Source organism: Symphalangus syndactylus, chromosome 5, assembly GCF_028878055.3.
Source record: "Symphalangus syndactylus isolate Jambi chromosome 5, NHGRI_mSymSyn1-v2.1_pri, whole genome shotgun sequence".
NCBI lineage: Eukaryota > Metazoa > Chordata > Mammalia > Primates > Hylobatidae > Symphalangus > Symphalangus syndactylus.
Genome location: NC_072427.2, coordinates 147,217,625 through 147,241,368, shown reverse-complemented (window position 1 = coordinate 147,241,368; position 23,744 = coordinate 147,217,625). Strand labels below are relative to the sequence as shown.

The following is a 23,744-nucleotide window of genomic DNA, read 5'->3' as shown; positions in this document are numbered from 1 at the left end:
TTAACAGAGAATTCACAAGGGTGGGGGCGTGTCCCCCCCAGGAGTGGTGGGTCTAAGGGTGATAGAGCCTTCATTATAAATCTAGAGATTCCAGGACTTTAGCGTTTTTCTAGACTGAGCTGGTTTCCTCCTGTTATTGTGGAGGCGACTCACTTCATCACAACTTCTTGATACTTTCGCTTCTGGAGGTCATATTTCTCTAAGATCTTCCAGAAAAAAGTCTTAAAGCCATCTTAGCCTTTTTTCCAGTCCAGCTCTTAAATTTTTCCCACTCTTCCCCAATAATGACATGAGTGTGGATCCAGCTTGTCCATAAAGCCTGCCTTGCTCTGAAGCATCTGACTGTAAAGACTGGTCACCTATACATGTGGTTTGTGGGCCTGAAGAAAGCAATCCATCCTTGCAAATGTCTTCTGCTGAGATACCTCACACAGAGACTGGTAAGAAAGAAATTTATCCTTGAAAGAAAGGCCAAGTTCCTTAAGAGAAAAGGGAAGGAGAGAGGGTTAATGGATCATTTCACTCTTGAGCAATAATACCCCATTACTATAAGCAAGTGTTATTATCAACTAATCCTCTGGAAACCCCTTTTTTCAATTGTAATTTGGTGGCACCTGCCCTTTGAACTATGTCCCAGGTCTCAGGAGTGTGCACTGAGTTGAAGGACACAGAATTCGGCATTTGAACAATATGCAGTAAATTTGAGAACCTATGGGCTTAGGCATGGTGGAAACAAAAATGGATCATTGGCTGGGCACGGTGGCTCACGCCTGTAATCCCAGCACTTTGGGAGGCCAAGGTGGGTGGATCACAAGGTCAGGAAATCGAGACCGTCCTGGCTAACACGGTGAAATCCCAACTCTACTAAAAATACAAAAAATTAGCCGGGCATGGTGGAGGGCACCTGTAGTCCCAGCTACTCGGGAGGCTGAGGCAGGAGAATGGCACGTGAACCTGGGAGGCGGAGCTTGCAGTGAGCCGAGATTGCGCCACTGCACTCCAGCCTGGGTGACAGAGCGAGACTCCGTCTCAAAAACAAAAAAAATGTATCATTATAGTTAAATGAAGGTGATGTGTACATCTTCACATAGCACTGGACACACAGCTATAGCAGATTTATTGCTAATTAACCAGAAGACCTAACATCATAGCTCAGGGATAAGCATGATTCTTTTGTTTTGCCAAAAATGGCATGGCAAATCATGGTGAGATTTCTGTAATTAATATATAATGTATGTAATTACCTTCTTTCTATGTCAGTAACAGCTGTCTCTTCTCCATTCTCTGGGTTTGTGGATGTTACTGGGCAGCTCTGAGTTTGGAAGCACCTCCTATGATTACTTCTCGTAAGTCCTGGGAAGTGTTGACCCAACTTTATGGTAAAGATAATTCCAGAAAGTTTAATCTACTGACAGTCAAACAGAACGTAGCTAGAAGTCCAGTTTGGCTTCAAAACCTGTGCTAGTACTCATGCTTCTGCCTGGTAGCTGCAAGGGGTGGAGGATACTCAGGATACTCATAAAGCCGCTACCACTCTTTTGAAAATCAATTTTTCAGTAGTTTTCAAAAATTTAAAAATGAGCCAACTTTAGTTACAAAATCAGTATATGCCAGGCCCTATGCTAGACCATTTTAATTGGTTTCCTTATTTTAATAAACTCTTTGGAGAGAGCTAGTAAAGGGAAGTCCTGGATTGAAACAGAAGTCTATCAAAATTCACATATCCTGCTGGTTCTAGCATTGAGAGCTGGGCAGTGAGTTGCTGGCTTTATTTTTTATTTTTTAAGACACAATATTGGGCCAGGCATGGTGGCTCATGCCTGTAATCCCAGCACTTTGGGAGGCCGAGGCAGGTGGATCACCTGAGGTCAGGAGTTCGAGACCAGCCTGGGTAACCTGGTGAAACCCTGTCTCTATTAAAAATACAAAAAACTTAGCTGGGCGTCGTGGCAGGCGCCTGTAATCCCAGCTCCTCCAGAGGCTGAGGCAGGAGAATCACCTGAACCCGGGAGGCGGAGGTTGCAGTGAGCTGGGATTGCACCATTGTACTCCAGCCTGGGCGACAGAGGGAAACTGTCTCAAAAAAAAAAAAAAAAAAAAAGACACAGTCTCATTCTGCTGCCTAGGCTGGAGTGCAGTGGTGCGACATCGGCTCACTGCAACCCTCACCTCCTCCGTTCAAGTGATTCTCCTGCCTCAGCCTCCCTAGTAGCTGGGATTACAGTCTTGTGCCACCACTCCCAGCTAATTTTTGTAATTTGTAGTAGAGATGGGAATTCACCATGTTGGCCACACTGGTCTTGAACTCCTGACCTCAAGTGACCTGCCCGCCTCCGCCCTCCAAAGTGCTGGGATTACAGGTGTGAGTCACCACGCCCAGCCGAGATGCTGGTTATATAGGATCCCCAGATTCATGTCATTTAAAAAATCACGTAGGTGGCGATGAAGATCATAAACAGAAAGTGATTTAGGGTGAGATGCAATAGGGGGGAATTGGTGGATCTCTGTTCTGACCTATTAATAGCCAGTGTGTGGGCTTTTGAGCATCAATTTAAAGTAAAAAGTGGTATCCCCGCTTAGCAATGACATTGGCCCTGCCATTACAGATCTCTCCCAACTCGGTCCACTATGTGCAAAATACTGATAAGACTTCTTGGATTAACATGTACAAAGCTTGCCGAAGTGTCCAGGGTTGGTTAAGAAGGTGCTTATTGGCTGGGTGTGGTGGCTCACTGTTGTAATCCTAGCACTTTGGGAGGCCGAGGCGAACAGATTGCCAGAGTTCAGGAGTTCAAGACCAGCCTGGGCAACACCGTGAAACCCCCATCTCTACTAAAATACAAAAAATTAGCCGGGCATAGCAGCGTGCGCCTATACTCCCAGCTACTCGGGAGGCTGAGGCAGGAGAATTGCTTGAACCTAGGAGGTGGAGGTTGCCAGTGAGCTGAGGTTGCACCACTGCACTCCAGTCTGGGCGACAGAGCGAGACTCCGTCTCACAAAAAAAAAAAAAAAAGAAGATGCTTGTCATGGGCTGGGCGCAGTGGCTCACGCCTGTAATCCCAGCACTTCGGGAGGCCTAGGCGGGCAGATCACGAGGTCAGGAGTTCAAGACCAGCCAGGCCAACACAGTGAAACCCTGTCTCTACTAAAAATACAGGCAAATTAGCCGGACATGGTGGCGTGAGCCTGTAACCCCAGCTACTTGGGAGACTAAGGCAGGAGAATCGCTTGAACCCGGGAGGTGGAGGTTGCTGCCAGCCGAGATTGCGCCACTGCACTCCAGCTTGGGCAACAGAGTGAGACTTTGTCTCAAAAAAAAAAAAAAAAAAAAAGAAGGTGCTTAATGGCCGGGCTCAGTGTCTCACACCTGTAATCCCAGCACTTTTGGACGCCAAGGCGGCTAGATCACTGAAGGTCAGGAGCTCAGTATCAGCCTGCCCAACATGGTGAAACACTGTCTACTAAAAATACAAAAAAATTTGCTAGGCATGGTAGCGAGTGCCTGTAATCACTCCTACTCAGGAAACTGAGGTATGAGAATCTCTTTTTTTTTTCTTTTTGAGACAGAGTTTTGCTGTTGTTGCCCAGGCTGTAGTGCAATGGCGCGAACTCGGCTCACCGCAACCTCCACCTCACAGGTTCAAGTGATTCTCCTGCCTCAGCCTCCCAAGTAGCTGGGACTAACAGGCATGTGTCACCACGCCAGGCTAATTTTGTATTTTTAGTAGAGACGGGGTTTCTCCATGTTGGTCAGGCTGGTCTTGAACTCCTGACCTCAGGTGATCCACCTGCCTTGGCCTCCCAAAGTGCTGGGATTACAGGCGTGAGGCACCGCCCCCGACGAGAATCTCTTGAACCTGGGAAGCGGAGGTTGCAGTGAGCGGAGATCACCCTACTGCACTCCAGCCTGGGCGTCAGAGCAAGACTCTGTCTCTAAATAAATAAATACATAAGAAGGTGCTTATTACTTAGATCTGGGGTAGTGGGGATTATCAAAGTACTTTGAAAACAATTTTTTTAATAGGATATTTTAATATTTGAAAAAAGTTTTAAAGAAAAGCATCCTTTTATTTGTTCCCAACAGTCTCTCCTCTTCCTTCCTCCATGGATCTGCTTATTCAGGACAGTCCTGATTCTTCCACCAGTCCCAAAGGCAAACAGCCCACTGCTGCAGCGAAGAGTGCCACAAAAAAGGAAGACAAGGTCCCGGTCAAGAAACAGAAGACCAGAACTGTGTTCTCTTCCACCCAGCTGTGTGTACTCAATGATAGATTTCAGAGACAGAAATACCTCAGCCTCCAGCAGATGCAAGAACTCTCCAACATCCTGAACCTCAGCTACAAACAGGTAGGCTTGTTTTGTCGTTGCAATAAGGTGAACAAAAATTGGACTAATTTGCATGGCTAAGATCTCTGTGGATGCATGTAGATGTGTGTGGTATGTGTCAGCACACCCCCTCTTGCAAATAATTTAAGTATGGAGATGAGATATGTTATGGCTTAACCCTTCAAACTTCACCTCAATAGAGTTTTTATTTTATTTTATTTTGAGATGGAGTCTGGGGCTCTGTCATCCAGGCTGGATTCACTGTGGCACAATCTCGGCTCACTGCCTCAGCCTCCCGAGTAGCTGGGATTACAGGCGCCTGCCACCACGCCCAGCTAATTTTTGTATTTCAGTAGAGATGGGGTTTCACCATGTTGGCCAGACTGGTCTTGAACTCCTAACCTGAGGTGATCTGCCTACCTTGGCCTCCCAAAGTGCTGGGATTACAGACATGAGCCACCGTGCCCGGCCTCAATAGAGTTTTTAAAAAAATTAACAAAGCCTCCCAATTCCAAACAATAGGAACATATCTTCATCACACCACTTTGTACTTTATTTCTTATACTTGAGGTTAGATTCTAAACCTTAAAGATATCCAAACTAGTATTAGACCTACTTATCTATAGCCAGAGACAGCTTCTATCAAGTTGTCCTTAACAGCCAAGGTTATTAAAATGTCTTTTCTCCAGGAAGATCCAATAGGAAAAAAGACAGAAACCTCTCTAATTAGGCTCCAACCATACCCCACCCTCTGTCAAATTGACTGGATAGGCATAATGGAAACCAGAACACGTAGTTTCCATACAAGAAAAATCCTATGAGGGATGGGAGGAGGGGAGAGGAAGGATTTAGCCAGTGCCCCGACTGAAATTGAGTAATACCAATTTCACTCATCTTCACACATCTTCAGGTCGCATGTTCGTGGAGTAGTTTAGGAATAAATCCGTGTTTTGTGGAGTACTAAAATACCTAGCGGTCTGCTGTATTACATGAAGGCCTTCCCCAGCAGCTTCCAAGGCAGCCTCCAAGTCACTGGCAGGAGAATTTGGCTGGAACTGCATGCAGGACTGCAGAGATTCCTCTCCACAGTTATAGAAGGGACTGTTCCAGGCCCGATTGTTCCAGGATTGGGTGCACCAGGTCTGAGTGTTCCAGGAGTGGTTGCTCCAGGACTGGATGTTCTGGGTCTGGTTGCTCCAGGTTGAATTGCTCCAGGTCTGGTTGCTCCACATCGGAAGGTTCTTCACCTCTTTCTTTCATTAAATATCTATTATGTGAATGTGATATAATTTAAACACTTTCTTTTCTTGCACAGGCCAATATTGTGAAAATCTTCCCAATGTTTCCTTAATCAAAAAGAATTATGGGCCGGGCACAGTGGCTCACACCTGTAATCCCAGCACTTTGGGAGGCCAAGGCAGGCAGATCCCCTGAGATCAGGAGTTCAAGACCAGCCTCGCCAACATGGTGAAACCCCCGTCTATACTAAAAATACAAAAAATTGCCGGGCGTGGTAGTGGTTGCCTGTAATCCCAGCTACTCAGGAGGCTGAGGCAGGAGAATTGCTTGAACCCATGAGGTGGAGGTTGCAGTGGGCCGAGATCTTGCCACTGCACTCCAGCCTGGGCGAAAGGGCAAGACTCTGCCTCAAAAAAAAAAAAAAAAGAGCCGGGCGCGGTGGCTCACGCTTGTAATCCCAGCACTTTGGGAGGCAGAGGCGGGCGGATCACGAGATCAGGAGATCGAGACCACGGTGAAACCCCGTCTCTACTAAAAATACAAAAAAATTAGCCGGGCGTGGTGGCGGGCGCCTGTAGTCCCAGCTACTCGGAGAGGCTGAGGCAGGAGAATGGCGTGAACCCGGGAGGCGGAGCTTGCAGTGAGCCGAGATCCCGCCACTGCACTCCAGCCTGGGTGAGAGAGCGAGACTCCGTCTCAAAAAAAAAAAAAAAGAAAGAAAGAAAGAAAGAAAGAAAAAAAGAATTACATAATTCCACTTTCCAGGTCAGGAGAATTCCTAACTTACACTGGTTCTCATTAAAATAAAAACTATCTCTTCTTTTTCCTTTTTTTCTTCCTGCCAGCAGCCTCCAGCTTCTTTTGCTTTTAGCCCTTATTTTCTATCAAAAATTTCATTCCTCTTTTTTCTTTTTCTTTTTTTTAAGACAGTCTTTCTCTGTTGCCCAGGCTGGAATGCAGCTGTGCAATCTTGGCTCACTGCAACCTCCACCTCCCAGGTGCAAGTGATCCTTCCATCTCCGCACCTGAGTAGCTGGGACCATAGGCACACACCATTATGCCGGGCTAATTTTTTACTTTATTTTATGTTTTTGAGACGGAGTCTCGCTCTGTCGCCCAGGCTGGAACGCAGTGGCGCAATCTCGGCTCCCTGCAAGCTCCGCCTCCCGGGTTCAAGTCATTCTCCTGCCTCAGCCTCCCGAGTAGCTGGGACTACCAGCATGCGCCGCCACGCCCAGCTAATTTTTTTTTTTTTTTTTTTTTTTGTATTTTTAGTAGAGACGGAGTTTCACCGTATTAGCCAGGATGGTCTTGATCTCCTGACCTCATGATCTGCCCACCTCGGCCTCCCAAAGTGCTGTGATTACAGGCGTGAGCCACTGCATATGCCTGGCTAATTTTTTAAATTTCTGTAAAGACAGGATTTCACCATTTTGGTGAGGCTGGCGTGAACTCCTGGGCTTAAGCAATTCGCCCACCTTGGCTTCCCTAAGTGTTGGGATTACAGGTGTGAGACATGGTGCCCGGCCAGGAATAAAAGTTAGTAATATTCTTTGATTCAAAGTACATCTGTATTACTAATATTTTGTAATTCCTGTCATTTTTTCCTGCAGGTGAAGACCTGGTTCCAGAACCAGAGAATGAAATCTAAGAGGTGGCAGAAAAACAACTGGCTGAAGAATAGCAATGGTGTGACTCAGGTAACAGGAAACTTTATTCTGTTCTTTCCTTTTAGTGATCTTTCAATCTTGTCCATCCCTGAAACACACAACTCCAGTCACAGACAGTTCTGGTTGTCCTTGTACCCTTTCTGTTAATCCCTCCTTCTCTTTCAGAAAGCCTCAGCACCTACCTACCCCAGCCTCTACTCTTCCTACCACCAGGGATGCCTGGTGAACGCGACTGGGAACCTTCCAATGTGGAGCAACCAGACCTGGAGCAATTCATCCTGGAGCAACCAGACCCAGAACATCCAGTCCTGGAGCAACCACTCCTGGAACACTCAGACCTGGTGCACCCAATCCTGGAACAATCGGGCCTGGAACAGTCCCTTCTATAACTGTGGAGAGGAATCTCTGCAGTCCTGCATGCAGTTCCAGCCAAATTCTCCTGCCAGTGACTTGGAGGCTGCCTTGGAAGCTGCTGGGGAAGGCCTTCATGTAATACAGCAGACCGCTAGGTATTTTAGTACTCCACAAAACACGGATTTATTCCTAAACTACTCCACGAACATGCAACCTGAAGATGTGTGAAGATGAGTGAAACTGATACTCAATTTCAGTCTGGACACTGGCTGAATCCTTCCTCTCCCCTCCTCCCATCCCTCATAGGATTTTTCTTGTATGGAAACTATGTGTTCTGGTTTCCATTGTGCCTATCCAGTCAATCTCATGGAGGGTGGAGTATGGTTGGAGCCTAATCAGAGAGGTTTCTTTCTTTTTTCCTATTGGATCTTCCCTGAGAAAAGATATTTTAATAACCTTGGCTGCTAAAGACAACTTCATAGAAGCTGTCTCTGGCTATAGATAAGTAGATCTAATACTAGTTTGGGTATCTTTAGGGTTTGGAATCTAACCTCAAGAATAAGAAATAAGCCGGGCACGATGGCTCACGTCTGTAATCCCAGCACTTTGGGAGGCCAAGGCAGGCGGATCATGATGTCAGGAGATCGAGACCATCCTGGCTAACACGGTGAAACCCCGTCTCTACTAAAGAATACAAAAAAATTAGCCGGGCATGGTGGCAGGCGCCTGTAGTCCCAGCTACTCGGGGGGCTGAGGCAGGAGAATGGGCATGAACTCGGGAGGCGGAGCTTGCAGTGAGCCAAGATGGCGCCACTGCATTCCAGCTGGGGCTACGGAGCGAGACTCCGTCTCAAAAAAAAAAAAAAGAAAAGAAAAAGAAAAGTACAAATCGGTGTGATGAAGATATATTCCTATTGTTTGGAATTGGGAGGCTTTGTTTATTTTTTTAAAAACTCTCTTGAGGCCGGGTGCGGTGGCTCACGCCTGTAATCCCAGCACTTTGGGAGGCCAAGGTAGGCAGATCACCTCAGGTTAGGAATTCAAGACCAGTCTGGCCAACATGGTGAAACCCCGTCTCTACTAAAATACAAAAATTAGCTGGGCGTGGTGGCAGGCGCCGGTAATCCCAGCTACTCGGGAGGCTGAGCCAAGATGGTGCCACAGCAATCCAGCCCGGATGACAGAGCCAGACTCCATGTCAAAATAAAATAAAAACTCTATTGAGGTGAAGGGTGAAGGGTTAAGCTGTTACTACTTCATTGATTTCCTCAGCCCTTTTTGGCTCTGTTTTACTATAGCCCGTATTTTGTTGGTTATGGCTAATATTTGTGGAAAGAGGTCTTGTGTTTACTGCATTATAATGGCATCAGTACTACTTCGGCTGATTTAAGTACTAATGAATAAAACAACCATTTTTCCTTCAGTTGACTTTGGCCTGATTTCTCCTAGTGTTTCAATCAGTAAAAATACAGCTTAAACATAAATCTTTGTTACGTTTTTGGTTGGGGTGGGGGAGTAAATTAGCTGAGAACACTGCTATCTTAGAAATAGACAGAAAAGGCCGAGCGTGGTGGCTCACGCTTGTAATCCCAGCACTTTGGGAGGCCGAGGTGGGCGGATCACGAGGTCAGGAGATCGAGACCACGGTGAAACCCCGTCTCTACTAAAAATACAAAAAATTAGCCGGGCGTGGTGGCGGGCGCCTGTAGTCCCAGCTACTCGGAGAGGCTGAGGCAGGAGAATGGCGTGAACCCGGGAGGCGGAGCTTGCAGTGAGCCGAGATTGCGCCACTGCACTCCAGCCTGGGTGACAGAGTGAGACTCCGTCTCCAAAAAAAAAAAAAAGAAATAGATAGAAAAAGCTGAACGTGGTGGCCCATGCCTGTAGTCCCAGCTACTTGAGAGGCTGAAGCAGGAAGATCGCTTGAGCCCTGAAGGGTTCACTCCAGCAGGCTGGGCAACTGTGAGTCCCCTGCCTCAAAAAATGGATAGAATTGAGTAAGTGGGTGGGCAAGGTGGCTCAGGCCTATAATCCCAGCACTTTGGGAGGCTGAACTGGGTGGATCACGCAAGGTGAGGAGTTCAAGACCAGCCTGGCCAACATGGCGAAACATGGTCTCTACTAAAAATACAAAAATTTGTTGCAGGAGGTTGTAGTGAGCTAGGATCGCACCACTGCACTCCAGCCTGGGCAACAGAGTGAGATTCCTGACCTCAAGTGATCTGCCTGCCTCTGCCTCCCAAAGTGCTGGGATTACAGGTGTGAGCCACCGCGCTTGGCCTTTTTTTTTTTTTTTTTTAAGATGCTGTGTCACTAACTTTAATAAAATTATTGGTGCTTACAAAGGACAGATAATGAAGCTCCAGTAAATTTGAGGAAATATTAAGTGGTAATTCAGAGCCTAGACATTTTGGAAAAAATATCTGGCTTCTCTTTTTTTTTTTTTTTTTTGAGACGGAGTCTCGCTCTGTCGCCCAGGCTGGAGTGCAGTGGCGCAATCTTGGCTCACTGCAAGCTCCGCCTCCCGGGTTCACGCCATTCTCCTGCCTCAGCCCCTCCGAGTAGCTGGGACTACAGGCGCCGGCCACCACGCCGGGCTAATTTTTTTTTTGTATTTTTAGTAGAGACGGGGTTTCACCATGGTCTTGATCTCCTGACCTCATGATCTGCCCGCCTCGGCCTCCCAAAGTGCTGGGATTACAAGTGTAAGCCACCGCGCCCGGCCTCTGGCTTCTCTTTGCTTCAGATTAAGTGCGGCTACAAAGCATGGGGGTAGTTTATATTTCTGCTATCCGGATGATAAGGATAACATCATCATCACGTGGTAGATACCACCCTCCACCTGCCAAAAGGATAATCTTGAGTAGATAATGGAACCGGTTTTACTGACCTAATGAGCATAGGAATTGTTCAGGGACTTGGTGGGAGTTAAGACGTGTGTGATGGCTGTGTGGGCAGCACTGATGGAACCTACAGGGCCTTCCCCGGTTTGGAGGATGTTAAGTATGACTGCAGGGTTACTGAGAGGCTGAGGAAAGATGCCTGACTTGAGGTCTGGGATCTGCGAGAGGGAAGATTTTGAGTTGCACATAGGCTTGAAGCATCTCTTATGTTGAAAGCATCAAGCTGGGGACTGAAGAAAGGAAGTAAGACATGAGAGAAAAAAAGGAGATTGGTGTCTGGTTTTCACTGTTTAATTTGCTTTTGGAAATTAACCATTAATGGAAATACGACTTGTTTCCTACATCCAATAGGTCAATATTCAAGTTGAGGGGAAGACCTAGGGCAGAAGGTAGTAAAACCCACAGCCACCAAGAAACCAAAGAAAGGCTGTGCGCAGTGGCTCACACCTGCAATCCCAGCACTTTGGGAGACTGAGGCAGGCGGATCACTTGAGGTCAGGAGTTCAAGACCATCCCGGCCAAATATGGTGAAACCCCATTTCTGCTAAAAATACAAAGATTAGCCGGATGCGGTAGCTCACACCTTTAATCTCAGCTACTTAGGAGGCAGAGGCAGGAGAATCGCATAAACTCTGGAGGTGGAAATGGCAGTGGGCTGAAATCGCACCACCCCACTCCAGCCTGGTGGAGAGTGAGACTCCAGCTCAGAAAAAAAAAAAAAAAAAAAAAGAAACCAAAGAAAACAGTCTCACTCTGTCACCCAGGCGGAAGTGCAGTGGTAGGATCTTGGCTCACTGCAACCTCTGCCTCCCAGGTTCAAGTGATTCTCCTGCTTCAGCCTTTGGAGTAGCTGGGACTACAGGTGTGTGCCACCATGCCTGGCTAATTTTTCTATTTTTAGTAGACACAAGGTTTCACCATGTTGGCCAGGCTGGTCTTGAACTCCTGACCTCAGGTGATCCACCTGCCTCGGCCTCCCAAAGTGCTGGGATTACAGGCATGAGCCACTGTGCCTGGGTTTTTTTTTTTTTTTTTTTTTAAAGACAGGGTCTTGGCCAGGCAGGGTGGCTCATGCCTGTAATCCCAGCACTTTGGGAGGCCAAGGCTGCTGGATCATCTGAGGTCAGGAGTTCGAGACCAACCTGGCCAACATGGTGAAATCCTGTGTCTACTAAAAGTACAAGAAATTAGCCTGGTGTGGTGGCATGCGCCTGTAATCCCAGCTACTCGGGAGGCTGAGGCAGAAGAATCACTTGAACCTGGGAGGCAGAGGTTGCAGTGAGCTGAGATTGCACCATTGCACTCTAGCTTGGGCAACAAGAGCAAACTCTGTCTCAAAAAAAAAAAAAGACAAGATCTGGCTCTGCTGCCCAAACTGGGGTTCAGTGGTGCCATCTCAGCTCATTGCAGCCTCTACTTCCCGGATTCAAGGAATTCTCCTGCCTCAGCCTCCCAAATAGCTCAGACTACAGGCGTGAACCACTAGGCCCAACAAACTTTTGTATTATTTACTTTTTTTTTTTGAGATGTTGCCCAGGCTGGAGTGCAGTGGCACGATCTCCACTCACTGCAACCTCTGCCTCCTGGGTTCAAGCGATTCTCCTGCCACAGCCTCCCAAGTAGCTAGGATTACAGGCACCACACCTGGCTAATTTTTGTATTTTTAGTAGAGTTGGGGTTTCACCATTTTGGACAGGCTGGTCTTGAACTCCTGACCTCAAGTGATCCGCCTACCTCAGCCTCCCAAAGGGCTGAGATTACAGGCATGAGCCACTGTGCCCGGCCTATCATAGATAACTTTCTACACACTAAAATTGGATCTGACTCATTCATTTTAATTATTATGTAACAATAAATATTACAGATGTATTACAATTTAAGTTGCTTTTATTTTTGTTTTGATTTTTGAGCACTATATATAACTATTAACATTTAAAAAAATTTTTTTTTTAATTTTTTTGAGAGGGAGTCTTGCTCTGTCACCCAGGCTGGAGTGCAGTGGTGTGATCTCGGCTCACTGCAACCTCCGCCTCCCAGGTTCAAGCGATTCTCCTGGGTCGGCCTCCCGACTAGCTGGGATTACAGGCACCCGCCACTACTCCTGGCTTATTTTTGTATTTTTTAGTAGAGTTGGGAGTTCCACCATGTTGGCCAGGCTGGTCTCGAACTCCTGACCTCAGGTGATCCACCTGCCTCCGCCTCTCAAAGTGCTCAGATTACAGGCGTGAGCCACCGCACCTGGCCTGCTATTAACATCTTGACATCAATTTAAATAAATGTTAAGGTGTAGAGTTTTTTTGTTTTTTTTTTTTTGAAACGGAATTTTGCTGTTTTTGCCCAGGCTGGAGTGTAATGGCACAATCTCGGCTCACTGCAACCTCTGCCTCCCCGTTTCAAGTGATTCTCCTGCCTCAGCCTCCCAAGTAGCTGGGATTACAGGCATGCACCACCATGCCTGGCTAATTTTGTATTTTTAGTAGAGATGGGGTTTTTCCATGTTGGTCAGGCTGGTCGTGAACTCCTGACCTCAGATGATCTGCCCGCATAGGCCTGCCAAAGTGCTGGGATTACTGGCATGAGCCACCACGCCGGCTGATTTTTTTTTTTTTTTTGAGATGGAGTCTGGCTCTGTCGCCCAAGCCGAAGTGCAGTGGCGCAATCTCTGCTCACTGCAAGCTCCGCCTCCCAGGTTCACGCCATTCTCCTGCCTCAGCCTCCCGAGTAGCTGGGACTACAGGCGCCCGCCACTATGCCCGGCTACATTTTTATATTTTTAGTAGAGACGGGGTTTCACTGTGTTAGCCAGGATAGTCTCGATCTCCTGACCTCGTGATCCGTCCGCCTCGGCCTCCCAAAGTGCTGGGATTACAGGCTTGAGCCACCGTGCCCGGCCTTTTTTTTTGGATAGAGTCTCGCTCTGTCGCCCAGGCTGGAGTGCAGTGGTGCCATCTGGGCTCAGTGCAACCTGTGCCTCCTGGGTTCAAGCAAGTCTCCTGCCTCAGACTCCCAAGTAGCTGCGATTACAGGCACCTGCCACCACGTCCGGCCAATTTTTTGTATTTTTAGTAAAGATGGAGTTTCGCCATCTTGGCCAGGCTGGTTTTGAACTCCTGACCTCATGATCCACCCACCTTGGCCTCCCAAAGTGCTGGGATTATAGGCGTGAGCCACCGCGCCCGGCCGATATGTTTTTAAAAATTAAAAAATGCCATTCTTTGTGTTCCTGCTCACTTCATGGCTAAATGAGAACTAATCACCGACTACTATTAGCCAAGTGATTTAAAGTTAAAAAATGTAAGCTCTATGTTGTCTTTATGGTCCAAAAACTTAATGCCTAAGAAGGTGAAAGATCAGCAAATAAACATTAAAGCAAAATTCACTATACATAAGCCACCTTAAGAAGAGGCTTGAAAAGAACTCGGAGATGTGCCAACCTAATTTAAGGCTTTTCAGCTTATCCTTTTTAGGTCACCGGATCACCAAAAATATAAACAAATATAATGATAGGAGATTAAGCAAAAAGGAAATTATAAGTTCACGAGTCAGGCTCTCCTTTTTACATCTCTTCCTTTCCCCTAGAAATTTTTGCTTTCTTTGTTCTTTTCCCAAAAGGAGGTGTGTGTTACTTCCAACATTATATTTTAGTAACTTTACCATATTTTAGTTCTTAAAATTCATTTTCTTGATTTTTCAGCTGCCATTTCGATTTCAGTTTGTACCTGAAGGAGAGAAGCATGGGTTGAATTTGCCTGGGTTTTCTGAATTTCGTAATATAAATTTAAAACTCAGAAGTGGGAGGAATACAGGCCTTGATTAGTGAATTTCAAGCTCAGTTCTCCGGGTGAAGGACAAGGTTAATTCTACTCTGAATAATTCTACCATTCAGAAAACCTGGTGTGTGTACAGGAAAAAAACAAGCTGTGACTACAAACCTAAAAGTAAAGGCAAACAACTGCCAGACAGAGGCAGGAAAACGGGGGAGGACCCTTGGTAAATATTGCATGCCTCCTGGAGCTCCCGTGGGCTTTGACTCAAGAAGGAGATGAAGGGAATTTGCAAAAGAAAGAAGTCACTGGGACAGACAAAAGCTTCTGGCACAAGAAGTTAGTTCGACTAAGGATACCGAAATGTAGGAATTTGAATGGGTTCCTGGGTGTGAGGTTGAAGTGAAACTTGATTGAAAAGAAGCTGCTGGTGGTGAGTCTCTCCTTAAGCTATTCCTGGCTTCTGGGTAGTTGGTATAAACTCTGTGGTCCTCGAATAAAATGTTCTTGAGAACTGTACAGGGTTAAGCACCTGGGAAATTACTTCAATGCAATGGTAGCACTACCTCCAAGGATACTACCAAGCAAATTATTAAGAAACAGAAAAGCTCACAGATCAAATTAAGATACTAGAATCATATTAAATCAATTAAATACATGGCACAAAACACAGTAAAAAAAGATGGGATACATTAATCCATTCAGGATAAGGTGCATGTGGAGTAGAAAGGGTAGCAGTGTTTATATGTCCTCTGATACACTGGTGTAGTCACAAGAGCTAAGGACAAGAACCAAGGGTGAGAATTTGAGATTCAATTAGGGCCAGGAATCTGCAGAACAGATGTACCTGGAACATGGGTGTGAATGTGCTCTTATCAGAGAGACAAAGGGGTAGGTATTCCTGGCCACAAAAGTAGTTCTCTTTGGCTCATTGAGCAGCATTTTTTTTTTTTTTTTTTTGAGGCGGATTCTTGCTCTGTCGCCCAGGCGGGAATGCAGTGCTGTGATCTCGGTCCACTGCAACCTCCGCCTTCTGGGTTCAAGCCATTCTTCTCCCTCAGCCTCCCGAGTAGCTGGGACTACAGGCGCACACCACCACACCTGGCTAATTTTTCTATTTTTAGTAGAGACAGGGTTTCACCATATGGGCCATGATGGTTTCGAATTCCTGACTTCATGATCTGCCTGCCTCAGCCTCCCAAAGTGCTGTGATTATAGGTATGAGCCACCACGCCCGGCCCCAAATTTCATTTCTGAAGTCTCGTCCTTCCTCAGCCTTTCAGTAATCCTACAGTCCTACTTTTGTTTTGTTTTGAGACATTTTGCTATGTTGCTTAGGCTGGAGTGTAGTGGCACTGAGAGGTGACAGCTTGCTGGCAGTCCTCACAGCCCTCGCTCGCTCTCCGTGCCTCCTCTGCCTGAGCTCCCACTTTGGCGGCACTTGAGGAGCCCTTCAGCCCACCGCTGCACTGTGGGAGCCCTTTTTTGGGCTGGCCAAGGCGGGAGCCGGCTCCCTCAGCTTGCAGGGAGGTGTGGAGGGAGAGGCGCGGGCGGGAACCCGGGCTGCGTGCGGCGCTTCCGGGCCGGCTGGAGTTCCGGGTGGGCGTAGGCTTGGTGGGCCTCCCGCCTCGGAGCAGCCGGCCCGCCCTGCCGGCCCTGGGCAGTGAGGGGCTTAGCACCCAGGCCAGCAGCTGCGGAGAGTGTACTGGCTCCCCCAGCAGTGCCGACCCACCGACACTGCGCTTGATTTCTCACCGGACCTTAGCTGCCTTCCTGCGGGGCAGGGCTCAGGACCGGCAGCCCGCCATGCCTGAGCCTCCCACCCCCTCCATGGGCTCCTGTGCAGCCCGAGCCTCCCCGAAGACCGCCACCCCCTGCTCTACTGCGCCCAGTCCCATCAACCACCGAAGGGCTGAGGAGTGCGAGCACGTGGCTCGGGACTGGCAGGCAGCTCCACCTGCAGCCCCGGTGCAGGATCCACTGGGTGAAGCCAGCTGGGCTCCTGAGTCTGGTGGAGATGTGGAGAACCTTTATGTCTAGCTCAGGGATTGTAAATACACCAATCAGCACCCTGCGTCTAGCTCAGGGTCTGGATGCACCAGTCGACACTCTATCTAGCTGCTCTGGTGGGGCCTGGGAGAACCTTTGTGTCCATACTCTGTATCTAACTGATCTAATGGGGACGTGGAGAACTTTTATGTCTAGCTCAGGGATGGTAAATGCACCAATCAGCGCCCTGTCAAAACAGACCACTCGGCTCTACCAATCAGCAGGACGTGGGTGGGGCCAGATAAGAGAATAAAAGCAGGCTGCTCGAGCTAGCAGTGGCAATCCGTTCTGGTGTCTTTCTGGGCTGTGGAAGCTTTGTTCTTTTGTTCTTTGCAACAAACCTTGTTACTGCTCACACTTTGGATCCACGCTGCTTTGATGAGCTGTAACACCATTAAGATCTACAGCTTCACACCTGAAGCCAGCGAGACCACGACTGTGCCGGGAGGAATGAACAACTCCAGACGTGCTGCCTTAAGAGTTGTAACACTCACTCTGTGAGGGTCCGTGGCTTCATTCTTGAAGTCAGTGAGGCCAAGAACCCAGCAATTCTGGACACAGCATGATCATGGCTCACTGTTACCTTTTCTGTTTGGGTCTAACAGATCCACCTCAGTCTCCCTAGTAGCTGGGATCACAGGCTAATTTTTTTTTTTTCTATTTTTTTTGGAGACAGGCTCTCACTATGTTACCTAGGTTGGTCTCAAACTCCTGGGCTTAAGGAATCCTCCCACCTTGGCCTGTAGAAGTGTTGGAATTGCAGGTGTGAGCCCCCGTGCCAGGCCTGCAATCATACTTAGCTTAACCTCAAGCTATGTAAGGCTCTAGGTTCTTTTGGTGCTGTCCACACAACTGTCACACAGTTCATGGTCAATTCTTAACCTCATTATGTCAATAAAAGTGACTCCTTTTATTTACTCAGAGTTGTTGCCCTCTATGGGGGCGGGGGAAGGCCATGTTTTAAGTATCTGCCACATCAGTCTTTTTTTTTTTTCCTGAGTGGGAATCTCCCTCTGTCTCCCAGCTTAGAGTGCAGTGGCAGGATCTCAGCTCACTGCAACCTCCACCTCCCAGGTTCCAGCAGTTGTCTTACCTCAGTCTCCTGAGTAGCTGGGATTACAGGTGCGTGTCCACCACGCCCAGCTAATTACTGTATTTTTAGTTGAGATGGGGTTTCACTATGTTGGTCAGGCTGGTCTCAGACTCCTGACCTTGTGATTTGCCTGCCTCGGCTTCCCAAAGTGCTGGGATTACAGGCGTGAGCCACCACTCCTGGCCACATCAGTCTTTGTCAGGATAAGAGAGAGGATCATTATTCTTAACCCTTAGCAATGTATTTTTATTATGCCTTTTTTAAAACACGTTTTTCCTTTTTTTTCATAAAGTTTTATAGGTCAGAATACTCTGCCTCTTTTTATTTTTTTTTTGAGACGGAGTCTTGCTCTGTCTCCCAGGCTGGAGTGCAGTGGCGCCATCTTGGCTCACTGCAACCTCTGCCTCCCGGGTTCAAGCGATTCTTCTTCCTCAGCTTTCCGAGTAGCTGGAATTACGTGTGCCTGCCACCACACCCAGCTAATTTTTGTATCTTTAGTAGAGACGGGGTTTTGCCATGTTGGCGAGGCTGCTCTCCAACTCCTGACCTCAGGTGATCCACCTGCCTCGGCCTCCCAAAGTGCTGGGATTACAGGCGTGAGCCACCACAGCAGTCCTACCCTGCCTCTTATGTCACTTACATCTTCCAAAAGAACAGTGAAAAATAGGCCGGGCGCATTGGCTTACACCTGTAATCCCAGCTCTTTGGGAGGCTAAGGCGGGCGGATCATATGAGGTCAAGTGTTTGAGACTGGCCTGGCCAACATGGAGAAACCCCATCTCTCCTAAAAATACAAACATTACCTGGGCGTGGTGGCACGTGACTGTAATCCCAGCTATTTGGGAGGCTGAGGTAGGAGGAGAATCACTTGAACCTGGGAAGCGGAGGTTGTGGTGAGCTTAGATGGCGCCACTGTACTTCAATCTGTGTAACAGAGTGAGACTCTGTTTCAAAAAAATAATAATAATAAATAAATACAAACATTAGCTGGGCGTGGTGGCACGCGCCTGTAATCCCAACTACTCTGGAGGCTGAGGCAGGAGAATCATTTGAACTTGAGAGGCAGAGGTTGCAGTGAGCCAAGATCCTGCCACTGCACTCCAGCCTGGCCAACAAGAGCAAGACCCTGTCTCTAAAAAAAAGAAAAAAAGAATAGTGAAAAATAAAGTGAGTTCCAATTTGGAGGTAAATATCTTTCAGAGTACTTTAGATCTACACAGCACTCAATTACACGAGAAAATATTTACAAACTGTACTTCACTTGAACTGTAAGCTATACTCTGAGGTTAACTACCATTTGTGTGTTAAGGTTCTAAAGCTCTGTAAGTTTTTTTTTTTTTTTTTTGAGACAGAGTCTCGCTGTCGCCCAGGCTGGAGTGCAGTGGCGCGATCTCGGCTCACTGCAGGCTCCGCCCCGCGGGGTTCACGCCATTCTCCTGCCTCAGCCTCCTGAGTAGCTGGGACTACAGGCGCCCGCCATCTCGCCCGGCTAATTTTTTTTTTTTGTATTTTTAGTAGAGACGGGGTTTCACTGTGTTAGCCAGGATGGTCTCGATCTCCTGACCTCGTGATCCGCCCGCCTCGGCCTCCCAAAGTGCTGGGATTACAGGCGTGAGCCACCGCGCCCGGCCTTTTTTTTTTTTTTTTTAAGACTAGTCAGGCCGGGTACGGTGGCTCACAGCTGTAATCCCAGCACTTTGGGAGGCTGAGGCGGGTGGATCACCTAAGGTCAGGAGTTCAAGACCAGCCTCACCAACATGGTGAAACCTCGTCTCTACTGAAAATACAAAAATTAGCCCAGCGTGGTGGTGCATGCTTGTAACCCCAGCTACTCGGGAGGCTGAGGCAGGAGAATCGCTTGAATCTGGAGGCGGAGGTTGCTGTGAGCCAAGATCATGACACTGCACCCCAGTCTGGGTGGTCTCGAAAAAAATAAAAATAAAAATGGCTGGGTGAGGTGGCTCACACCTGTAATACCAGCACTTTAGGAGGCCCAGGTGGGCAGATCACTTGATGTCAGGAGTTTGAGACCAGCCTGGCCAACATGATGAAACCCTGTCTCTACTAAAAATACAAAAATTAGCTGGGCGTGGTGTCACACACCTGTAATTCCAGCTACTTGGGAGGCTGAGGCAGGAAACTCACTTGAACCCTGGAGGTGGAAGTTGCAGTGAGCTGAAATCATGCCACTGTACTCCAGCCTGGGCGACAGAGTGAGACTCAAAAAAAAATAATAATAATAAAAATAAAATACAATAAAAATTTTATTTATTTATTTATTTATTTATTTATTTATTTATTTATTTATTTCAGACAGAACCTTGCTCTGTTGCCCAGGCTGGAGTACAGTGCCACGATCTTGGCTCACTGAAACCTCTGTCTCCCAGGTTCAAGCGATTCTCCTGCCTCAGCCTCCCAAGTACTGGGGTTACAGGCGTGCACCACCACACCCAGCTAGTTTTTTGTATTTTTAGTAGAGATGGGGTTTCACCACGTTGGTCACGCCGGTCTCCAACAGGTAAAAGTTAAAGTGAAAAGAAATTGTGGTGGTTCTGTTCTTTTAAAGGTAGTCGGTTGTCTGGCCGGGCGCGGTGGCTCACGCCTATAATCCCAGCACTTTGGGAGGCCGAGACGGGTGGATCACCTGAGGTCGGGAGTTCGAGACCAGCCTAACCAACATGGAGAAACCCCGTCTCTACTAGAAATACAAAAAATTAACCAGGCGTGGTGGTGCATGCCTGTAATCCGAGCTACTTGGGAGGATGAGGCAGGAGAATCACTTGAACCCGGCAGACAGAGGTTGTGGTGAGCCAAGATTGTGCCATTGCACTCCAGCCTGGGCAACAAGAGCGAAACTCCGTCTCAAAAAAAAAAAAAAAAAAAAAAAAAAAATTGAATGTAATCCCTGAAATGTATCCCAACTCCTGAGTCAACCCTATCAAGTAACACAGCCTAGAGCAATACAGAAAGGGCAGTTAAATTCACTTACCTGCATTGGAAGGCAGGTCAAGGTCGCTGGGTTCCAGGTATATCCTGGGTCATAGCAAAGAATATTAGTGATGATGAGCTAACTAAGAATGACAGGGTTCTGCAGCTGCCCACGACTGCACAGTGAAGAGGACTCGCGGGGGAGCCAGCGCGGCCCAGGCCCAGCCTTTTTGCAGGGTCTCCAGTTTTGCGCCCCACTTCCGCAACCCCCCGCCCCCGCCTTCGTGCGCCAGTCCGGGCCTTATGCGGCGCCTGGACTGTGGGGAGGTGGGTGGTCGCGGCCGCAGCGCCAAGTCTGGGGCTGGCAGGCTCGGTGCTCGCTGGGGGCAGGGCGGCGAACGGGAGGAACAGGGTGGACGTTGGTGAGAACCGCAGTTTCAGCCACGCCAGTGCAGCGAAGGCCCCCGATCAAAAAGACAGATTTTTACTAGATGATTCATCGGTGCCATTCTTTGGGTATCTACAGCTCATGATGAGAGAGGACGGCGCGATGAAGGCCCGCAGCGCGGAGCCGGAGCCGAAACCGGAGCCGGAGCGGGCGCATAAGCCTCACCTGCAGCTTGGCTGAAACAATCTCGCAGCTCTGACACTGCAGGCCGGGAGGCGCTCCCTCCACCTTTTCCTTGTCTCACTTGCCCGGCCCTGAGCAGGCGACCCCCTAGCCCAACCTCAACTATCTGGGGCCACTGGGAACCTTGGCCAAGTTTCTGCAACAAACATTTGATTCCAAAAAAAAAAAAAAGGAGGGCGTCGGAGTGGGGGACAAGTTTTAACCTGAATTTTCTCTAAAAGCCCAGGTGGCTTTGGGAGGTGTGGAAGGGGGAAATCCCCTCAACCAAATCTCACTATTATCTACCCAGCCATCTAACACTTATTGTGCTAGTTGTCAATTTATTGTCTGTCAGCTCCGAATTCATCCCTCAATACCTGCTTTTAAATGGATGGAATTCCTTTAAGCATTTCCTTTTTAGAGTACTAAGAACAATGCTTTCTCAGTAGATGGTGCTGGAAGGATACAGCAGGATGAAGGGGGATTCTCTTGCTGGTTCCAGTGGCTGCACCATAGGTCAGCAGTATAGATGAGAGGAAATTTGGTGGTGACCTGCCCCCCCAGCCACACCCTCGCCTGGTGGTCACTTTCCACAGGGATGCCACACTCCAGGCCTCCTACCTCTCTGGTGCCTCGACTCCGTCTGCACATCTGCATGTCTGGTCACCAGCTGTGTGTTCCCTGCTTGCCCAGGGACTGCACACCAGCACTGACCCAGGCAAACCACCAGACTTCTCTGCTCTCCAGTAGACTGCAACTCTACATTCTCCAGTAAGGTGTGCACCTCAGTTTTGAGGAGATGGCAGTGGCCTTCCTTCCAAGTATGTCCTTTCTTGGATAATCTCCTTCAGCTCTAGGAAACTGCATTTTGTCTTATACCTTTTTTTTTTTTAAAGGAGTTTTGTTCTTATTGCCCAGGCTGGAGTGCCCTGGTACGATCTTGGTTCACTGCCATCTCCGCCTCCCCAGGTCAAGCGATTCTCCTGCCTCAGCTGGGATTACAGGTGCCTGCCACCAAGCCCAGATAATTTTTCTTTGTATTTTTAGGAGAGACCGGGTTTCAGCATGTTGGCCAGACTGGTCTCGAACTCCTGACTTCAGGTCATCCACCCACCTCAGCCTCCCAAAGTGCTGAGATTACACGCATGAGCCACCGCACACAGCCTATAGCTTCATATTCTTTGTATTATTCTTTCCCTGTAAAAAAAAAAAAAAAAAAAAAAAAAAAAGTGTGATTTTTGTCTTCTGATAGGTCCCAGACTGACACTTTAAATAAACATCACTTAGGGCCAGTTGTGGTGGCTCACGCCTGTAATCCCAGAACGTTGGGAGGCCGAGGCGGGCAGATCACGTGAGGCCAGTTCAAGACCAGCCTAGTCAACATGGCGAAACCCGATCTCTACTAAAAGTACAAAAACTAGCCGCGCGTGGTGGCCTACGCCTGTAGTCTCAGCTACTTGGGAGACTAAGCCAAGAGAATCGCTTGAACCCGGGAGGCAGAGGTTGCAGTGAGCTGAGATCACACCATTGCACTCCATCCTGGGTAACAAGAATGAAGCTCCATCTCAGAAAAAAAAAAAAATGCATATAACAAGATGTGAAATTGCAGAGGTAAGGCTTTTAGGCAGATAGGGCAGTTTTGAAAATGAATCAAGGCAATTTAAACTGGGATCTAAGGTCACTAGATTTGTTACTCATGGTGAAGGAGTCTGGATATTATTTTAAGTGGTAAGATGTAATTGGAAGGCTTTAAGCAGCAGAGTAACATTCAATTTTAAAAGATCACTCTGGGCCAGGTGCGGTGGCTCACGCCTGTAATCCCAACACTTTGGGAAGGCGGAGGTGGGCAGATCACTTGAGGTCAGGAGTTCAAAACCAGCCTGGCCAGCATGGTGGAACCCTGTCTCTACTAAAAATATAAAAATTAGCCGGATGTGGTGGCGCATGCCTATAATACCAGCTACTTGGGAGGCTGAGTTGGGAGAATGGCTTGAACCCAGGAGGCAGAGGTTGCAGTGAGCTGAGATCACACCATTGCACTCCAGCCTGGGCAATAAGCACAAAACTCCATCTCCAAAAAAAAAAAGACTGGAGGAGGAAGGAAGTAAAAAGAACACAAGAAACAAACAAAAAACCTAGTTCTCAGTGGGGAAAGAAAGCAAAATAATTTATCAAGGCCGGGCGTGGTGGCTCAGGCCTGTAATCCCAGAACTTTGGGAGGCCGAGGAGGGTGGATCACGAGGTCAGATCAAGACCACGGTGAAACCCTGTCTCTATTAAAAATACAAAAAATTAGCCGGGCGCGGTGGCGGGCACCTGTAGTCCCAGCTACTCGGGGCTAATGGCGTGAACCCGGGAGGCGGAGCTTGCAGTGGGCCAAGATTGCGCCACTGCACTCCAGCCTGGGCGACAGAGCGAGACTCCGTCTCAAAAAAAAAAAAAAAAAAAAAAAAAATAATAGTTTATCGAGTATGAAAAGTAACACATGAAAGCTTTTTTTTTTGAGACGGAGTTTCGCTCTTGTTGCCCGGGGTGGAGTACAATGGCGCGAACTCTGCTCACCACAACCTCCGCCTCCCAGGTTCAAGCAATTCTCCTGCCTCGGCCTTCGAGTAGCTGGGATTACAGGAATGAGCCATCATGCCCAGCTAATTTTTGTATTTTTAGTAGAGACGGAGTTTCTCCCTGTTGGTCACGCTGGTCTTGAACTTCCGCCCTCAGGTGATCCGCCCGCCTTGGCCTCCCAAAGTGCTGGGATTACGGGTGTGAGCCACTGTGCCCGGCCACTAAAGCTTTTTCATTTAAT

The 23,744-nt window shown here is 48.0% G+C and overlaps 1 protein-coding gene and 1 long non-coding RNA gene across 2 annotated transcripts; one reads left to right on the top strand and one right to left on the bottom strand.

Annotated features, from left to right (window-relative positions):
- Positions 1-289: 289 nt before the first annotated feature.
- Positions 290-8,235, top strand: LOC129483419 (homeobox protein NANOG-like). The gene is made up of 4 exons (XM_055280769.2): positions 290-440; positions 4,087-4,349; positions 7,181-7,267; positions 7,403-8,235. The coding sequence occupies exons 1-4, from the start codon at positions 407-409 to the stop codon at positions 7,817-7,819; spliced, it is 801 nt and encodes a 266-aa protein (XP_055136744.1). The 5' UTR covers positions 290-406; the 3' UTR covers positions 7,820-8,235.
- LOC134736680 (uncharacterized) lies at positions 397-23,179 on the bottom strand. The gene is made up of 3 exons (XR_010120889.1): positions 20,390-23,179; positions 1,245-1,372; positions 397-479 (listed from the first exon to the last, which is right to left on the bottom strand). It is a non-coding gene; the product is annotated as an uncharacterized lncRNA (long non-coding RNA).
- Positions 23,180-23,744: the final 565 nt, after the last annotated feature.

What these genes read in the sequence shown, in the direction of transcription:
- LOC129483419 (XM_055280769.2), top strand. Translation starts at nt 407, where the DNA reads ATGTCTTCTGCTGAGATACCTCACACAGAGACTG. An exon ending in GATACCTCACACAGAGACTG is followed by an intron (nt 441 to 4,086) that starts GTAAGAAAGAAA and finishes TGTTCCCAACAG; the next exon opens with TCTCTCCTCTTCCTTCCTCC. An exon ending in TGAACCTCAGCTACAAACAG is followed by an intron (nt 4,350 to 7,180) that starts GTAGGCTTGTTT and finishes TTTTTCCTGCAG; the next exon opens with GTGAAGACCTGGTTCCAGAA.